Consider the following 18,255-nt stretch of genomic DNA (forward strand, 5'->3'; position numbering starts at 1 on the left):
TGATGTAAACAGAGCACGAGCTGAATGGTTGTGGATCTGCCTGGGGGATGCAGGGTTGTTTCTCATCCTACCCTAGGTGACCTTGTCTTGACCTTGTGCCACTTTGATGCCCTTCACTCTCTTGGCAATAAAACTATACACATATTTTTGGGTGTAGGCAAGATGATATTAAATCGTTATATTCTGTAGCTAAATATCACTGCATTTTTATTAAACTAAAAGTGAGTTATTTTAAAGTTATTGTCATTTTATCAATATTATTAGAGAGAGCTCTCAGGCAAACAGACATATTTACTAATCAGGTCAAGAACACCACGACCTTAAGAGTCTCTGTATATTGATTGGTACAAGTTACGTCCTAAAGACATTTACTTTTGCCTATTATTTGTGTAAACTTATTGATTCTTCTAAATCAATAATTAACGATTGTTCACTGAGATCAGACTAAATTATAATTTTAATTATATAAATATTTTGGGAAGACTACTAAAATATAGATGCTGAGATACAAAGAATAATAGATAAGAAATCAAATTTGGGGATTATATGAAATGATGCATGTTTATGTTATAGGCTGGTTTTACTTGCACTTAATTGCAAACTGGAGTGGGATATTCAAATCATGAAAAATACTTGTAATTAACAAGCAAAGGGGAAAGAGAGAGGGAGGAAGAAAGAGAGAGACCTCTACCAACCCTTATATACAATTTGTGTTTGTAATACTGGGTATGAAAGTATCCATACATTAAGTGAGCCTCATTCTGACCATTGTTTTGTTGAGTTGCTAAGTTGTGTCCAACTCTTTCCTGACCCCATAGACTGCAGCATGCCAGACTCCTCTGTCCAACTATAACAATGGCCAAATGTATCAAGTTGCCTCCACCAGACAGGTATATTCATGTGCTTAAGCCCAGTTTACATAGGAAAGTTATGACCATGCCAAATTATTCATTTGAAGTTCAGTTTTTCAAAAAAGGAGATTAAAAAGCAAACTTAATGGGTCTTGTGAGTTGATTTGGGGGCTTCCTGGGTGGCTCAGTGGTAAAGAATCCACTTGCAATGCTGCTTCTTGCAGAAGACCTGGATTGGAGGTTGAATTTCTGGATGGGGAAGATCCCCTGGAGGAGGAAATGGCAACTCACTCCAGTATTCTTTCCTGAAGAATCCCATGGACAGAGGAGCCTGGTGGGCTACAGTCCATGGGGTTAGAAAGAGTCAGAAATGACTCAGCACACAGCAAGTTGATTTTGGAGTGTAATTTCATTTAGTACACGAGCACCTTCCCTCCTTGCATCCAACCATTGTCACTTTATTAAAAGTACTATCAAATTTAAGGAACATCCAAGGTTGCCTGATTTCCTCTAAATTATACATGATTGTTTTCTGTTTTCAAATGACATTATTTAAAAAATACATGCCAAGTGAAAACACCTTCAGTATAGAGCATTAACAGTTATCTAATAAAGAACATAATTGTGAATTAAATTACATTATTTCAATAATAATTATATTAAAACAGATGATATAAGTTGAAACCCCTCAAAGTTTTATTCTATGATTTATAGTCTTAATAAACATATATAATGAGTATACTTGTATGTTTGAATATGGAAATATTTGATTTATTGTTTAATTTATATGTTCATTTCATAATAAAATTGAATTACAGCTAGAAAAGAGCAAAAAATTATCCTTCTTAAAAAAGTTAAATTTGCACTTAATTATATATAAATATATATAAACATATATTTATATATTATAATATATAATCATATAAATTATATATTATATGAAAGTGAAAAAAATGAAAGTGAGTTGCTCAGTCGTTTTGGACTCTTTGCAACCCCATGGACTGTAGGGTCCTCTGTCCATGGAATTTTCCAGGCAAGAATACAACAGTGGGTTGCCATCCCCTTCTCCAGGGACTATATATTTGTTATATATTATGTATGATCATTATATGTAATGATTATATATTAACTTGCACAATTTATATATTATTACATAACATTTGAAGATACATCAAAAATAAAATTATTTTTCATATGCCCTTTTGGATGACAGCTAAATGTCTATAGTGGATAAAAAACACAATGAAAGTCTGAAATAAATAACTTCAAGAGAAATCAATTTTTGAATGTTATACACTTTACTGAAAGCCTTATTTTAAAAAGGCTGTATTAATTCAGATTGAATTAGTGTAAAGTAAACAATAATTATCCATCCCTTACCAGTATTATTCACTTACTCTGGGGAAATGTTTCAACAATTGGACAAATAAAGGTACTAAAAATAATAGTAAATTAATTAGGCTTAATTGTGGTAATTTGAATACTAGGGAAATGTAAGTTGTAAGTCATATTTTGATTAATATAAAAATGTTAATTTTTGGTGTTCATTACATTTTATACTGTCATCCTGGGAAGTATGATTAAATTTTAAGATGTTAATTTAAATGACAATTAGGATGTTTAGAAATATCTCCAACAGTTAATTATCTATTAAATAAATATATAGATATTTGCATTAAGTACTAAGTAATTAGAGATCAGAAAATATTTAAATAGATAAAGGAATAGATTAGAAGGTAAAAATGTTAAAATGCAGTCCTCTTAATGAAAACTGATTTCAAAATAAAAATAATTTATTAATTCTTAATAATTAATCAATTCACTGGACATGAGTTTGAATAAACTACAGGAGATGTGAAAGCCAGGGTGTGCTGCAGTCCGTGGGATCATAGAGAGTCAGACACGACTGAGTGACTGAACAAAAACAACAAAATACCTGTTTCACAATGGGGCATGTGTCTCCTCTTTATTTCATTTAATTCTCAACTTTAGTTGAAGTGAAAATACTAGGAAATATGAGTAAACTAAACTTGTGAGTAAACACATAAACTTCTTCATGTAAATATTTTTACATGCTTGACTTTTGAAAATAACAGATCCACAGTAATCAGTCATTGGTTATTTCTGGTGGAGCACACAAGGGGAAGTTATAAAATGTGCAAAACAACAAAAAGCTAAAAAGATATTAAATATTTTACTTTCACATATATATGCATCTTAAATTCTTATTGTGAATATGTAAGGTGCCAGTCAAAAAAAGGCATTGCTCAGGACATCAGCTTATAGAATATGAGGTTCAGAGTTTAAAAAAATAGTAAAATAGAATGAAACAACACAATTTTATCTCTATCTCATTTCTAAACATTAGGAGACTTGAAAATCTTAAATTGAAACCAGCAAGTAGAAATTGCTGTGTATTTGTTTCCAAGTGAAGTGCAATATTCCAGGGAAATGATAATAAGGAAAACCTAAAACTATCAAAATGAGTAACAAAAATGTCAACTCCTATACAGCTTCATACAATGCTTTAAAATAGTCTTAGGGGTTGATACTTAAAATATTAATAAAATAATATTTAAGATATTTCTCATCTTTCCACTTTTGATATGAAAAATCTATTTACTAAATTGAGGTTCTATACAACTAGATTATTGAAACAACACGTCTTAGTTACTTTAACATTTTTAAATACATGCATATCAGCAATATATTAGAAAATGTTAATTGAGCAATGAAAAAATGATAAATGAGTCTTCTCCTTGTCTCTTCCCCTGATTTGTCATGTCACATTGTTGTGATTTGATGGATTGAATATAAAAATTTGTAGTCAGAAAAAAAATTAATACATGTCACAAATCAGTTCAATGTAATTGGAAAAGTATGCATCCAGGTCCATTGTTACAGGCAACCATCCCCGGATAATAATGATGTGTTGTTGCCATCAGACATTTCACATATAAGAAATAAAGTTTAATAAACACCTGCTGATTACCTGTGAGTACAAAATGCACTGACTTCAGTCGGTAGAGAAATAAAATACTCCCAGAAACCTATAACTCAGTGTGAGGAAAACAAGTACAGATCACTCCAACTCATGCAGAGTGTGGACAGACCTAAGGAAAAAAGACAAAAGAGATGCTGCATTCTGGAGGGGGTGGGGGGCAAGCTTGAATAGGACCAACGAGGAGGAACAGTGGTGGGCACATGGCAGGGCAGACTGGGAGTCAGGAAAATCATCCTCCATGGTGTGACCTCTGAGAAAGCTTCAAATTCACCTGTGTGGTTTTGTAGGGTAATGATGAAAACTAGGCTTTCCAGTAAGAAAAGAGACTTGTGAGTGATAAAGTCATTCCGGCTGGAAATTAAGTGGTTGTGATTGGAGACCAGGAAATGGTTTTGTAAGCAATTATTTAAAGTAAGAACATTTCTGTTTTAGATGTCAGGTATGGATGTCAGAGTTTGGCTATAAAGAAGGCTGAGCACCAAAGAATTGATGCTTTTTAACTGTGGTGTTGGAGAAGACGCTTCAGAGTCCCTTGGACTGCAAGGAGATCCAGTCCATCCTAAAGGAGATCAGTCCTGAGTGTTCATTGGAAGGACTGATGCTGAACCTGAAGCTCCAATACTTAGGGCACCTAATGTGAAAAGCCAACTCATTAGAAAAGATCCTGATGCTGGGAAAGATTGAAGGCAGGAGGAGAAGGGGACGATAGAGGATGAGATGGACGAATGGCATCACCAACTCAGCGGACATGAGTTTGAGCAAGCTCCAGGAGATGGTGATGGACAGGGAAGCCTGGTGTGCTGCAATCCATGGGGTTGCAAAGAGTTGGACACAACTGACTGACTGAACAACAACAGCAAGATTCTAATTAAATTTAGAAATGTGTTTTTGATGAGCAGTAGGAAATAGGATAGAAAGATCAAATTATAGAAAAATTAAAATACTTTCAGAGTCGTGTTGCACTTCATTTAAACAATGGCCAATGACTAAACATTTGAGCCTCACAAAACTGGATTTTCATGTTCGCCTGAATTTATATCAGAACTCTAGGGAGGGGTCATGCATCCTGGGGGTCACAGGTCCTCAGCTTTCACAGACCCTCACCTGTATCCGCTCCACCTCGAGAAAGGTTGCTGTTTGGAAGGCTCGTTCCCACTGGGCGAGGTCAGAGTCGAGCTCCACTGAGAAGTACAGGTCCTCCCCAGACTCGGACTGCACGGTGAAGCAGTGCCTCCGCCGGTCCAGCAGGTCACTGTCCTGATGGGAACTTGGAGTTATGCAGACTGGCACATACCTGAGCTACTGACCCAGTCACCCTTGGGTGAGTGCTGACCACTGTGTGGTGGAGACGCTGTAGAAACAAGGATTCTACCCTCTGACATCACTAATTCTTCATTACAATGGTCACAGAGGACAATTTCCAGTCCTCAAAGTCCATAACACATTTCCTTTCTGAACTGACACTGAAGAATTTCTGGCTTCAACTCTTCCTAGCAAGAGTAGTTATCAAAGTACTGACTGCATGAGATTCCATTTCTCACTGGACAGGTGGATAACACACAATGTTCCTTTTTCCTTCCAGAGCTGTGAAGATGATGAGATTAAGCAATACTTAATGTAATTTGTAAATTTTAAGGAGATTATAAGCATGGTATCTTTTACTGAGTTGATTTCTATAATCCTTAAACTATCATGGGAATATTCTACCAGCTGAGACATAAAAAAACTGAGTCTAACATGTTTCAGAAATTTTACTGCTTTTTAAAAACTACACATTGCCCTTACTTATGTAACTGTAATTCATTAAGTCAAAAGGACTTTGATATGGCAATTTCTTGGTCTGAGGAGAAGTTTTCAACTAACATGCTCACACATCTATATGTGCAGCAACTTCAGGGATGTTAAAAGGTGAAAAGAATGCAGCTAAGAACTGACGAAAAATTGTAGAAGAGAAAGTTGAGGAAATGACTCAGAATGTTATAAATCTGCTTTTGTACATCACAAAATGAAAAAAAATATTTTGTGTCCTTTACAACTAATATGACCAATGTGGGAAAATAGCATGCATTTTAAATGATATTAACTCAATAATTACAACACTTCAATTCTTTTGTGCTATGCAGAAAGTCATCAAGAGTAGGTGAAAGTAATATACATGAATGCAAGTATTTCCATTTTTATAGCTACGGGAGATGCCAAGATATTGAAATTACTTTTCTAATATAATGTCACTGAATACCTACTGGAATAATTATTTTCAAAATGATCTAGCCTTTAAATTATTATTCATATATTCACTATCCAAAGGGGTGTGGGGAAGGGGGATATCATGACCCCGGCTGACCCTCTGCCTTCCAAACTGCCCTCTGTCACAGCCTGGATAAGGATCCCCCTGTTTAAATCTAGCCACTCGGCCTGGCTTGTACTCCTTCACTAGCTTAACATCTCTTAGATTCAGCTGTTGACAGGAAACCTGGAGGAAATTCCTTCTTAAAAAGAGGAGAGTTCCAGTAAAGACAAGTAGCCCTCACGGACAATGCTGCATACCTTCAAAGGGAGAAATGCTTCATACTTAAACTTTTTAAAAAGTATACAGCATATAAACAAAATATGATTATCAAAAGAAGCTTTTTTATCTTTGATTTACATTCTTGATTTGTTATTTAGTATACTTGAATCAGTTTTCATTATTACTTCGATTGATATCAGCATTTCCCCCCAAGACATTGTTATGAAGCAAACAGAAGCTTTGCTACAATAAATTAGCATAACTAGCACTAGAAAAGCAAACAAACAAGAGACACTTGAAAACAATAATGCTAATTTCTTATAATATTATTCAGGGTTGACTTTCAATACTGCCTATTCAGATTAATGGTTTTAATTAATAGCTATAAGATTCATCTTCAGATTTCTATTCTAATATTCTACTTCAGAGGATAATTACACCATACTAAAAAGAATCATCAAATCCATGCTTTGCAATCCAAAGAATATATGGTTTTTAGGACAAAAATCCATCCAGCAGGGAGAAGTGTACCACTTCTTCCTATAAATGTGGGCATTGTAGGGTCATAAACAGCCAGAATCATGGCTAGTTATTTGGCCCTACCTTTAGGAAATAATCCAAAGTCCCCCCTTTAAATAGTTCCAAAGAATAAAATTCCTACTCTCAGCTTTTAATACTTGGTATGTGAAGATTGTTCTTCAGTCTCCTAATATCCTTTTTTAGAAAATAGAATCTTTTGCAGAAGTAGTAAAAATAAAAATAGTTTATAAGATATAGACAGATGAAAATAACCTGTTAAGGTGTCAGCTGAAAAACCCTGCCCCCCTCAACAATAGGGCTTCCTGGCTGGCTTAGTGGTGAAGAATCCACCTGCCAATGAAGGAAATGGGGGTTCAGTCCCTGGGTCTGTAAGATCCCCTGGAGAAGGAAATGGCAACCCACTCCAGTATTCTTGCCTGGAGAATCCCAAGGACAGAGGAGCCTGGTGGGCTACAGTCCATGGGGTCGCAAAAAGTCCAACACAACAGCACACACACACACTCTTTAAAGTATGCAAAGGAGAAGTAACACAAAGCAGACAGTGCTCAGAGTGTGTGGCTGAGTTTCTTTAAGAAATACTGTGGCTGCTGCTAAGTCGCTTCAGTCGTGTCCGACTCTGTGCGACCCCATGGACTGCAGCCCACCAGGCTTCTCTGTCCATGGGATTCTCCAGGCAAGAACACTGGAGTGGGTTGCCATTTCCTTCTCCAATGCATGAAAGTGGAAAGTGAAAGTGAAGTCGCTCAGTTGTGTCTGCCTCTCAGCGACCCCATGGACTGCAGCCCACCAGGCTCCTCCATCCATGGAATTTTCCGGGCAACAGTACTGGAGTGGGGTGCCATTGCCTTAAAATTGACATCATTCTAAAGAAACAACTAGAAAAATGGATACAAAAGCTATCTGGAATTTTACCAAATTCTCAGAGACTTCCTATTGCAACAATCCTGTGTATAGCACAGAAGTTTAATTGATTTATGACAGCTAAATATGCAGCTCTACACTCAGAGAAACAATGTAACTGTGAGACTTAAATATATTACAACACCCACATATATACATACACACACACATCTTTCTTTGCATATACCTTTTTACTTTCTACATTCTCTAATTCCAAGTCTTATTCGGATCTTTCTCTTCTGCATTTTACACAGCAAATACAACTCTGGTAATAACTGAAGCTTAAATTCAGACTGTCTCCAGGTGACCTTCTACTTCATCCTTCAAGGACCTGACAAACTTCTCCTTGTGTCCCTCTCCCACGGAGGGGCCTGGGATCTGCTCAAGCCTTATCTAAGTCAATGTGCATTTCTCTCCACTCCATCTTTTCTCTTATGTGTTTTTCTTTTCCACGCCTTCACCTTGTATTTTCCTTCATATCCAGGTATTGTTTATTTTCATAAACTGCCTGTGAACCCAGGACCCCAACTGGCCAAGCAAAGCCTTTACAACCATCACTGCTTTTTGGTCCTACCTTCAGGATCTTACACATGATCTCGTAAACTGAAAAAGTTTTCTCTGCTCGGGTCCAGTCCCACGTGGTCACCTTGAAAAGATGAGAAACAAACTCATCATGTGTTTTAGAAAGATGGCCCCTACTTTCCTCTATTAATACACAGTGGTGCACCCATGAAGTTCTCACACACACGCAAGGCAGCCTGAGTAGTGAGGTTTTCCTCATGCAGTGTTTCTGCCTCTGCCCGCCCAGTTTCACACTGTTTCTCTTCCTCTTTCAGCAGACATTTCATATTATAAGCATATTATAAGACATTTCCTATTATAATGGGACAGCTTCCCATTGCTCAGTGTCTTGACGTATCTTAAGTAGTGTCTGCGTTGCTGCTGTTAAGTCACTTCAGTTGTGTCCGACTCTGCGTGACCCATAGATGGCAGCCCACCAGGCTCCCCCATCCCTGGGATTCTCCAGGCAAGAACACTGGAGTGGGTTGCCATTTCCTTCTCCAATGCATGAAAGTGAAAAGTGAAAGTGAAGTCGCTCAGTCGTGTCTGACCCTCAGCGACCCCATGGCCTGCAGCCTTCCAGGCTCCTCCGTCCATGGGATTCTCCAGGCAAGAGTACTGGGGTGGGGTGCGTTATCTCTACAAAAATTATAAATGTTGTTTTGAGGGGAGTTAATTATTTTAATATGGGAAATGTAGCCAATATTTTGTAGCAACTGTAAATGAAAAATACGGTGTCCATATTTCACTATGTAATAGTCTGTTCTCTGTTTACCACTTAGAAGGAAAGTTATGACCAACCTAGATAGCATATTGAAAAGCAGAGACATTACTTCACCAGCGAAGGTTTGTCTAGTCAAGGCTATGGTTTTTCCTGTGGTCATGTATGGATGTGAGAGGTTGGACTGTGAAGAAGGCTGAGCTCCAAAGAATTGATGCTTTTGAACTGTGGTGTTGGAGAAGACTCTTGAGAGTCCCTTGGACTGCAAGGAGATCCAACCAGTCCATTCTGAAGGAGATGAGCTCTGGGATTTCTTTGGAAGGACTGATGCTAAAGCTGAAACTCCAGTCCTTGGCCACCTCATGCGAAGAGTTGACTCATTGGAAAAGACTCTGATGCTGGGAGGGATTGGGGGCAAGAGGAGAAGGGGACGACAGAGGATGAGATGGCTGGATGGCATCACTGACTCGATGGACTTGAGTCTCAGTGAACTCCGGGAGTTGGTGATGGACAGGGAGGCCTGGCGTGCTGTGATTCATGGGGTTGCAAAGAGTCAGACACGACTGAGTGACTGATCTGATCTGATCTGATCTGACACACAAAGAATACTGGACATTGTGTCAACGCTGGCTTTTCATTTAAGAAAGACATATTTACATCAAGAAGTTTTTCTAAGTTCTTAACATTGTGAAGCTCTAAATAGCATGTTGAAGCTGTTTCACTAGTTTGTGCTTTTTTTTTTTAATTCTTTTTTTAAAAAATTTTATTTTATTTAACTTTACAATATTGTATTGGTTTTGCCATATATCAAAATGAATCTGCCACAGGTATACATGTGTTCCCCATCTTGAACCCTCCTCCCTCCTCCCTCCCCCCTCCCCATACCATCCCTCTGGGTCGTCCCAGTGCACCAGCCCCAAGCATCCAGTATCGTGCATTGAACCTGGACTGGCGACTCATTTCAAATATGCTTTAAACATGTATTTGTCTCTCCAGTCCTAAGAAATTGTTCAGAGTAGGGCCAGTGTAAAAGGTGTAAGCATTTATGATTTTCTGTCTTCTGGGTGATTTGAACTTTATGTGCACATAGATACTAAACATTACAACAAGTCTAATCTGATGATTCCAAGATCCTATGTAGTTATTAGACCTGTAAGCAAGTAGTTCAGCATTTAATATTTATAGTTGATAAATATTTATTGAGACTCTACTGTTGTGTAAGGTACATGTTTCCAAAAGCAAGACCTTAGGTGCAACAGGGCCTCATCCAAATTTAATTTGAAGGCTGATGATTAAATATGGGATATTACAAGTTATCGAAAGCACTACTGGTTTATTTGACTTAGACCTGTCAAATAATAAACATATTGAGCCTGGAAAAAATGCCAAAATAGAAATGCATCCTAGGTCTCTCAAGGGCTATAAAGTCAGTGTTTAATGCCAAAACATATATCTTTAGCAAGAAATCCTCAGAAACATTTGGACTATTTTGCATTTTTTCCTGTACCTTATTTTCAAAATATATCACTAATATGCCCTTTGTCATTGTAAAGTTGATGTCACTATGCTGTGATACCATGGAAAAAATAAGGGATGTTGAACAGAAACACTTACTGGAGGTGCCAGAAACTTGTAAAGGCAGGAGCCCCTCAGGGCCAGAAAGGCGGGTGAGTACACACGGTCCTGAAGTGGGTCTTGCTCCCGCATTTCACACCAGCCCATGTAGACAATCTGCAAGGAAGTGGAATACAATGATCCGTCAACGGAGTCTCATTTCTGGGGGCTTATGTGTATAAAGCACCACAAGACGCTTTCATTCTCTTATGAACGTATCAGATTAACTGCTGCAAAAAGTACGTTAATCACATTTACCTTCAATAAATGAGTGTGAACCAGTCATCAGATTTATAATATGTCTCCATCAATGTTTTTAAACAATAACCTCCAAGGAACCAATGATTAGGTTGATAACTGATTTCTCAAGAAAAAGAATGAAAGCCAGAATATCGTGGAACATAAACATCAGGGTATAAAATGAGGACAACAATCTGCCTAGAATTCCATACATGGCAAAATTATCTTTTATTCATGATTGAATAAGGTTAACCCAAATTTGGGGTGACTTTATGTATCTATTACATTGATGGGTTAAGTCTGAAAATTACAGCTCCTGTGCACTGCTTTCTTTCGGCTGATAAATACATTCAGAGCAGAGAACTACCTTAACCTATGGTGTATCATGAGTCTAACTTTGTCTAACTCTACGGAGACAAAAAAATACCTTTCTATTTACAAGTAAGTAGTCCTTAATCTGAGAAATAGTGCAGGGAGATGAATGTAGTTAATTTTTGCTTTTCGATAGCTCAGAATCACATATAAAATCATTCGGAAGTAGACTGTACATATCTATTGTGCTGTTTGCTGCCTTAGCAGCCATTAGGTTGAGATTCTTCTGCTTTAGAAAGTGTGTATGTTTTATTTTATAGTGACAATATATTACATTTAGCTTTGTGTATTTGCGGGCTCTGCACTGGCGGATTCAACCAACTGCGGACTGTAAACATAGGGCAACACTTCACAGTTGTGTGAATTCACAAATGCGGAACCCACAGACGTGGAGAACGGACTGTGGGACTTGAGATTCTGCAGACTTTGGTTCTGGAGACAGTCCTCTGCAGGAACCAAGGGATGGCAATAAGATCTGGGTAATAAAAATAGCCGTTTGACAGGAAGGGGCAAAAATGTTAAACAGACTTGCACTGGACCCTGTTTGCAATATAAAGACAATTTTGTGGGTATTAGAGACTATTAACACTAGACCCAGTAGACATAGTCTACTCTCCTTTGCTATCATATTGTAGAGAAAGAGCTGATTTTTATTCCTTCAAAGCAGGTTTAATCCTCAAACAAACAAATGCAATGCTGAGCAGACTATTTAAAACATATGCTAAGATCTTTTATGACAAATACGTGAAACATACTAGATAATGAAATAGAAAAGTACAGAAATGGTATTTTAAAACTTTGGGGAAATTTTACCTGCTTTAAAATGTGATTTACAGCCTTTCTTTGTTTTCATTTCTTTGTTAATTTAATCATTACTATATAAATTTGCACACTGAGCCTTAATTTTGTTCCCCTTTGCTATTTTTAACTTTTATTTGAAGGGGTTCATTTTCCAGTCTTTAAATGAAATTAAGAAAACAATCTCATTCATAATTGCTACAGAGAATATAAAATACTTAGGAATTAACCAAAGAGGTGGAAGATTTGTACATTGAAAACTACAAAATTTTAATGAAGGGAATTATAGGTACAGATAAACAGTAAGACATCTGCGTCCATGGATTGGAAAAATTAATATTTTAAGAGATCTGTAACATCCAAAGTGGCCACCATTGCAGTGAATCCCAACCAAAATCCCTGTGGTTTCTTGAAGAAATCATCCTAAAGTCCACAGGAAATCATCTTAAAGTCCACAGAAGACCCTGAATAGCTGTATCAATATTGAATAAGAAGAACAAAGCTAGAGGCACTGCATGTTCTTATTTCAAATGTATTGCAAAATAACAGTCATCAAAGGAATAAGATACCAGCAGAAAAACAGATATAGACCAACGGGACAGGATAGAACATCCAGAAATAAACCTATGCATACATGGTCTCTGAATCTTTGAGAGAAATGGGGAATGGCTAATCTCTTCAGTAAATGGTATTAGGAGAACTTAATATCAACCTGCAAAAGAATGAAATGGGACCTTTATGTCACACTGTATACAAAAATCAATTCAAAATCAATTAGACTTAAATGTAAGACCTGAAACCATTGCAGTTTTAAAACTTATGCATTTCTGTGTAAAATTTCCCAGAGTGGCTGCAACTAAGAAGACAGGAAATGTCACATTTTGGTGAGGGGAGGGTGACTAGAAACGTAGAAGCCCATATACGGCTGGCGAGGCTTTGATCCTTCACGTCTAATATAAACGCACCTCGGCGTGGACACCTGTGCCCCATTGCACACATGCAAGTGTGTTCCTTATGGCATTATTCTCAGTCCCAACCACGTACACGTGGCTTAAAACATTGATAAACCGTGTGCCCTCCAATATATGTTGTAGACGAACACCGTAGTAAACTGTGATACCATAAAGGAAGAGGATACAGCAAGGAAAATTCGTGCATTGTCGTCACACAGAACAATGTAAGTGAATGTCACAGAACACAATGTGAACTGAAAGAAAGCAGATACACAACTATATTTACACGCATTATATACATATATGACCTTGATTCAGATAAACTACAGGAGTAGTTTGCAATGCATTTCTGGTTGGGGTACAAAAGCAAAGCTAGACAATCATTACCCAGTTGTCAGGACAGTAGTTACTTTAGACGGACGCAAGCCCAGTGTGAGTGGGGAGGACAGACTGGGGAGACAGAATCTGAGTTGAACACAAGCCACTCTTCTTGACTTAGACTGTGATTACACAGGGCTTTGGCTTTTGAATAATGAAGCTGTACATCTATGTTTTATGAACTTTCTATATATGTATTATATTTTATGAAACCTCATTTTAAAAATAGCACCCAATGTGTACTATTAATAAAAGTCTTATAACAAATCCATCTTAAAAATAATAGATTTTTGTGAGTTTTACAGGCAGAAAGTCTTACAACAAATATAGTTAAATTGCCCTATTATTCTGGGGCTGCTACAATGAGGTAAAACTTTATTTATTATGAATTATATCACCCAAATTATTATATTATTGCTCAATTAAGTCAGAATATTTCATTTTAATTCAATTGGATAAAACTTAGTTTCCCTGTAACTTCTCTGCATTGACAAGAGAAAAGAAGAGAATAAAGTGGTGTACACAATCAAGAGACGGAAATAACTGAGCTTCCTCAGAGCATGCGATTTGGAGTTTACTGTCTCTTTCCACCTCTATAATTTACTAGAAGCTGAAATATTAAGAATGATGTACTGATATTTTTCAAGAATTATCATTAAATACAATTTTTTAAAGTTTGAACTGATTGTAGCTTTGAGGAATGAGCTGAAGATGTAACTAATAAAAATGGGATTATCAGATCTGAAAGGGATATTTCTTCATACTTGTTCTCCAGGCCAAAGATTGACCTTATTACTTTCTGTGCCAAGGGAAAGGGCTGTTCTCAGTTTGGCAGAAAGGTCAGAAAGCAGTTTCTGCTTCTCATCATTAACCTGATTCGTGGGAATAATTACATGGTTGAGGAGGCATAATGCATTTTCAGTAAATTCATCCTACACTTGTCACACCAAACAATAACTCCAAAGAAAAACTGTGTCACTTAACCTTATTTTAAAAAGAAATAGATGAGCAATACAAGTATAAGGATATTTCAAATAGAATACTTTAGAAATAAGTAGAATTAAAGGGAAATAGTTTTTTATATAAACAAAACGACAAACGAACTGCCAACCATATATCATACAATTTTCAGATAAATATTTTGGAGACTTGCCTATTTTTCAGCTTTATTGAGGTATAAATTGACACAGAAAAATGTAAAATATTACAGTGATTTGCTATGCACATCTACTGTGAAACGATTCTTTCCATCTAGTTGATAAACACATCTATCATCTCACATATTTATTTATATATAAATATATATTATAATGTTCCATTCAGTTCAGTCACTCAGTCACATCCAACTCTTTGTGACCCCATGGACTGCAGCATGCCAGGCTTCCCTGTACATTACCAACTCCCGGAGCTTGCTCAAACTCACATCCATTGACTCGGTGATGCCATCCGACCATCTCATCCTCTGTCATCCCCTTCTCCTCCTGCCTCCAGTCTTTCCAAGCATCAGGGTCTTTTCCAATGAGTCAGTTCTTCGCATCAGGTGGCCAAAGTATTGGAGCTTCATCATCAATCCTTTCAATGTATATTCAGGACTGATTTCCTTTAGGACTGACTGGTGTGATCTCCTTGCAGTCCAAGGGACTCTCAAGGGTCTTCTCCAACATCACAGTTCAAAAGCATCAATTCTTTGGTGTGCAGCTTTCTTTATAGTCCAACTCTCATATCCAAACATGACTACTGGAAAAACCATAGCTTTGACCAGATAGACCTTTGTTGGCAAAGCAATGTCTTTGCTTATTAATATGCTATCTAGGTTTGTCATAGCTTTTCTTCCAAGGAGCAAGCGTCTTTTAATTTCATGGCTGCAGTGACCATCTGCAGTGATTTTGGAGCCCAAGAAAATAAAGTCTCTCACTGTTTCCATTTTTTCCCCATCTATTTGCCATGAAGTGATGGGACCAGATGCCATGATATTTGTTTTTTGAATGTTGAGTTTTAAGCCAGCTTATTCACTCCCCTCTTTCACCTTCATCATGAAGCTCTTTAGTTCCTCTTTGATTTCTGCCATAAGAGTGGTGTCATCTGCATATCTGAAGTTATTGATATTTCTCCCTACAATTTTGATTCCAGCTTGTGCTTCATCCAGCTCAGCATTTCACATGATGTACTCTGCATATAAGTTAAATAAGCAGGGTGACAATATACAGCCTTGACATTCTCCTTTCCCAATTTTGAACCATCCATTGTTCCATGTCCAGTTCTAACTGTTGCTTCTTGACCTGCATACAGAATTCTCAGGAGGTAGCTAAGGTGTTCTGGTATTCCCATCTCTTTCAGAATTTCCCGTAGTTTGTTGTGATCCACACCATCAAAGCCTTTGTCATAGTCAACAAAGCAGAAGTAGATGTTTTTCTGGAATTCTCTTGCTTTTTCTATGATCCAATGGTTGTTGCCACTTTGATTTCTGGTTCCTCTGCCTTTTGTAAATCCAGCTTGAACATCTGGAAGTTCTCGGTTCACATTCTGTTGAAGACTCCATTGGAGAATTTTGAGCATTACTTTGCCAGTGTATGAGATGAGTGCAATTGTGTGGTAGTTTGAACATTCTTTGACACTGCGTTTCTTTTGGATTAGAATGAAAACTGACCTTTTCCACTCCTGCGGCTACTGCCAAGTTTTCCAAATTTGCTGGCGTACTGAATGCAGGACTTCTACAGCATTATCTTTTAGAATTTAAAATAACTCAACTGGAATTCTATTACCTCCACTAGCCTTGTAGTGATGCTTCATAAGGCCCACTTCACTTCAGACTCCAGGATGTCTGGCTCTAGGTGAGTGATCACACCATCGTGATTATCTGGGTCATTAAGATATTTTTGTATAGTTCTGTGTATTCTTGCCACCTTTTCCTAATATCTTCTGCTTTTGTTAGGTCCATACCATTTCTGTCCTTTATCGAGCCCATCTTTTCATGAAATGTTCCCTTGGTATCTCTAATTTTCTTGAAGAGATCTCTAGTCTTTCCCATTCTATTGTTTTCCTCTGTTTCTTTGCATTGATCACTGAGGAAGGCTTTCTTATCTCTCCTTGCTATTCTTTGGAAGTCTGCATTCAGATAGGTATGTCTTTCCTTTTCTCCTTTGCCTTTAGCTTCTCTTCTTTTCTCAGCTATATGTAAGGCCTCCTCAGACAACCATTGTGCCTTTTTGTGTTTCTTTTTTTGGGGGATGGCTGTAATTTATATTACAATATAAATGTACATAGTTTTGGTGAGGGCATTTCAGTTCTCATCTCTTAGAAAATTGTAAATAACTCGTGTTATCAACCAGTCACCATATGCACAGAGGGTCCTCAACATTGCTCCTCTTATACTTGCAAGCCTGCCCCCTTACACTGGTCTCTCCCTGTTTTCCCCAGCCCCAGCTGCTGGCAGCCATGGTTCTACCCTCTGTTTTTCTGAGTTTGATTTATTTTTTTATTCCATGTATAAGTGATACAGTGCATTATTTATCTTTCTCTTTTAGCATAGTGACTTCAAGCTTCATCCATGTTGACACAAATGCCAGGATTTCCTTCATTTTCATGGCTAAATAATATTTCACATGTATGTGTGTGTGTGTATACATGTATATAGTATATAAACTCTCCATTATCCGTTAACCTGTCAACAGCTTGTTTCCATATCTTGGCTATTATAAGTAACACTACAGTTACATGGGAGGGCAGATGTCTCTTTAAGACCCTGTTTTTGTTTCCTTTGAGAATATACCCAGATACGGCATTCCCAGAAGGAAACAGCAACTCACCCCAGTATTCTTGCCTGGAGAATCCCATAAACAGAGGATCCTCATGGGCTACAGTCCATGGGGTAGCAAAAAGCTGGACACGACTGAGTCACTGAGCATGATGGCTGGATCATATGGTAGCTCTATTTTTAACTTTTTGAGGATCCTCCATACTGTTTCTTGGAGCAGTGGCTGCGCCAGTTTACATTCTCACTGACAGTGCACTGGGCTCCTTTCTCACATCCACATAAATACTTACCTCTTACCTTTTTATATCAGCCACTGTGGTTTTGATTGCATAAACTTGCCTATTTTATTTTTTATTTTATTTTTTTTTACATTGCTTTATATTTTTTTAATTTTATTTTATTTTTAAACTTTACATAACTGTATTAGTTTTGCCAAATATGAAACTTGCCTATTTTAAACTACATGTGAAAACACGTCCATTATGTGAAGCCGGTGCTGCATAGCAATATTTTATTCTTTAATTTTTGATCATTTTATTTTACATTACTTTTTTCCAGTTTTAAACAAACTTTATTTTGCAGAGCTGTTTTAGGTTTACAGCATCATTGAGTGGAAGGTACAGAGATTTCCCAAAGAGGTCTCACCCTGCTACCTCACACCTGTGTAATCCCCACTATCAACATCCCCCCACAGACAGCACATTTGTTACAATTGCTGATTCTATATAGATACACTTTATTGCCTGAAGTCCTCCATTTACTTTAGGGTCACTCTTGGTGTTGTACATTCTATAGGTTTTAACAAATGTGTGGGGACATGTATCCACCACTCTAGTATCATCCAGAATAATTCCATTGCCCTAAGAACCTACTGTGCTAAGCCTATTCATCCCTCCCTACTCAACCCCTAGAAACCAATGCCCCTTTCAGTCTTGCCAGCATTTGCCCTTTCCAAAATGGCACACTGCTAAGTCACTTCAGTCGTGTCCAACTCTGTGCGACCCCATAGACGGCAGCCCACCAGGCTCCCCCGTCCCTGGGATTCTCCAGGCAAGAACAC

At 37.5% G+C, this 18,255-nt stretch overlaps 1 protein-coding gene across 2 annotated transcripts in view; it reads right to left on the reverse strand.

The window, feature by feature from the left end:
• Positions 1-18,255, reverse strand: part of SNTG1 (syntrophin gamma 1) — a 402,149-nt gene that overhangs the window by 26,139 nt on the left and 357,755 nt on the right. For both annotated transcript variants that reach the window (XM_044928771.2, XM_006063418.4), the window contains exons 14-16: positions 10,701-10,817; positions 8,379-8,450; positions 4,960-5,112 (exon numbers count right to left, since the gene is read on the reverse strand). In XM_044928771.2, the coding sequence (XP_044784706.1) occupies positions 4,960-5,112; positions 8,379-8,450; positions 10,701-10,817 (342 nt within the window). The remainder of the gene's footprint in view (positions 1-4,959; positions 5,113-8,378; positions 8,451-10,700; positions 10,818-18,255) is intronic.

This window comes from Bubalus bubalis, chromosome 15, assembly GCF_019923935.1.
Source record: "Bubalus bubalis isolate 160015118507 breed Murrah chromosome 15, NDDB_SH_1, whole genome shotgun sequence".
In the NCBI taxonomy this organism is placed as follows: Eukaryota; Metazoa; Chordata; class Mammalia; order Artiodactyla; family Bovidae; genus Bubalus; species Bubalus bubalis.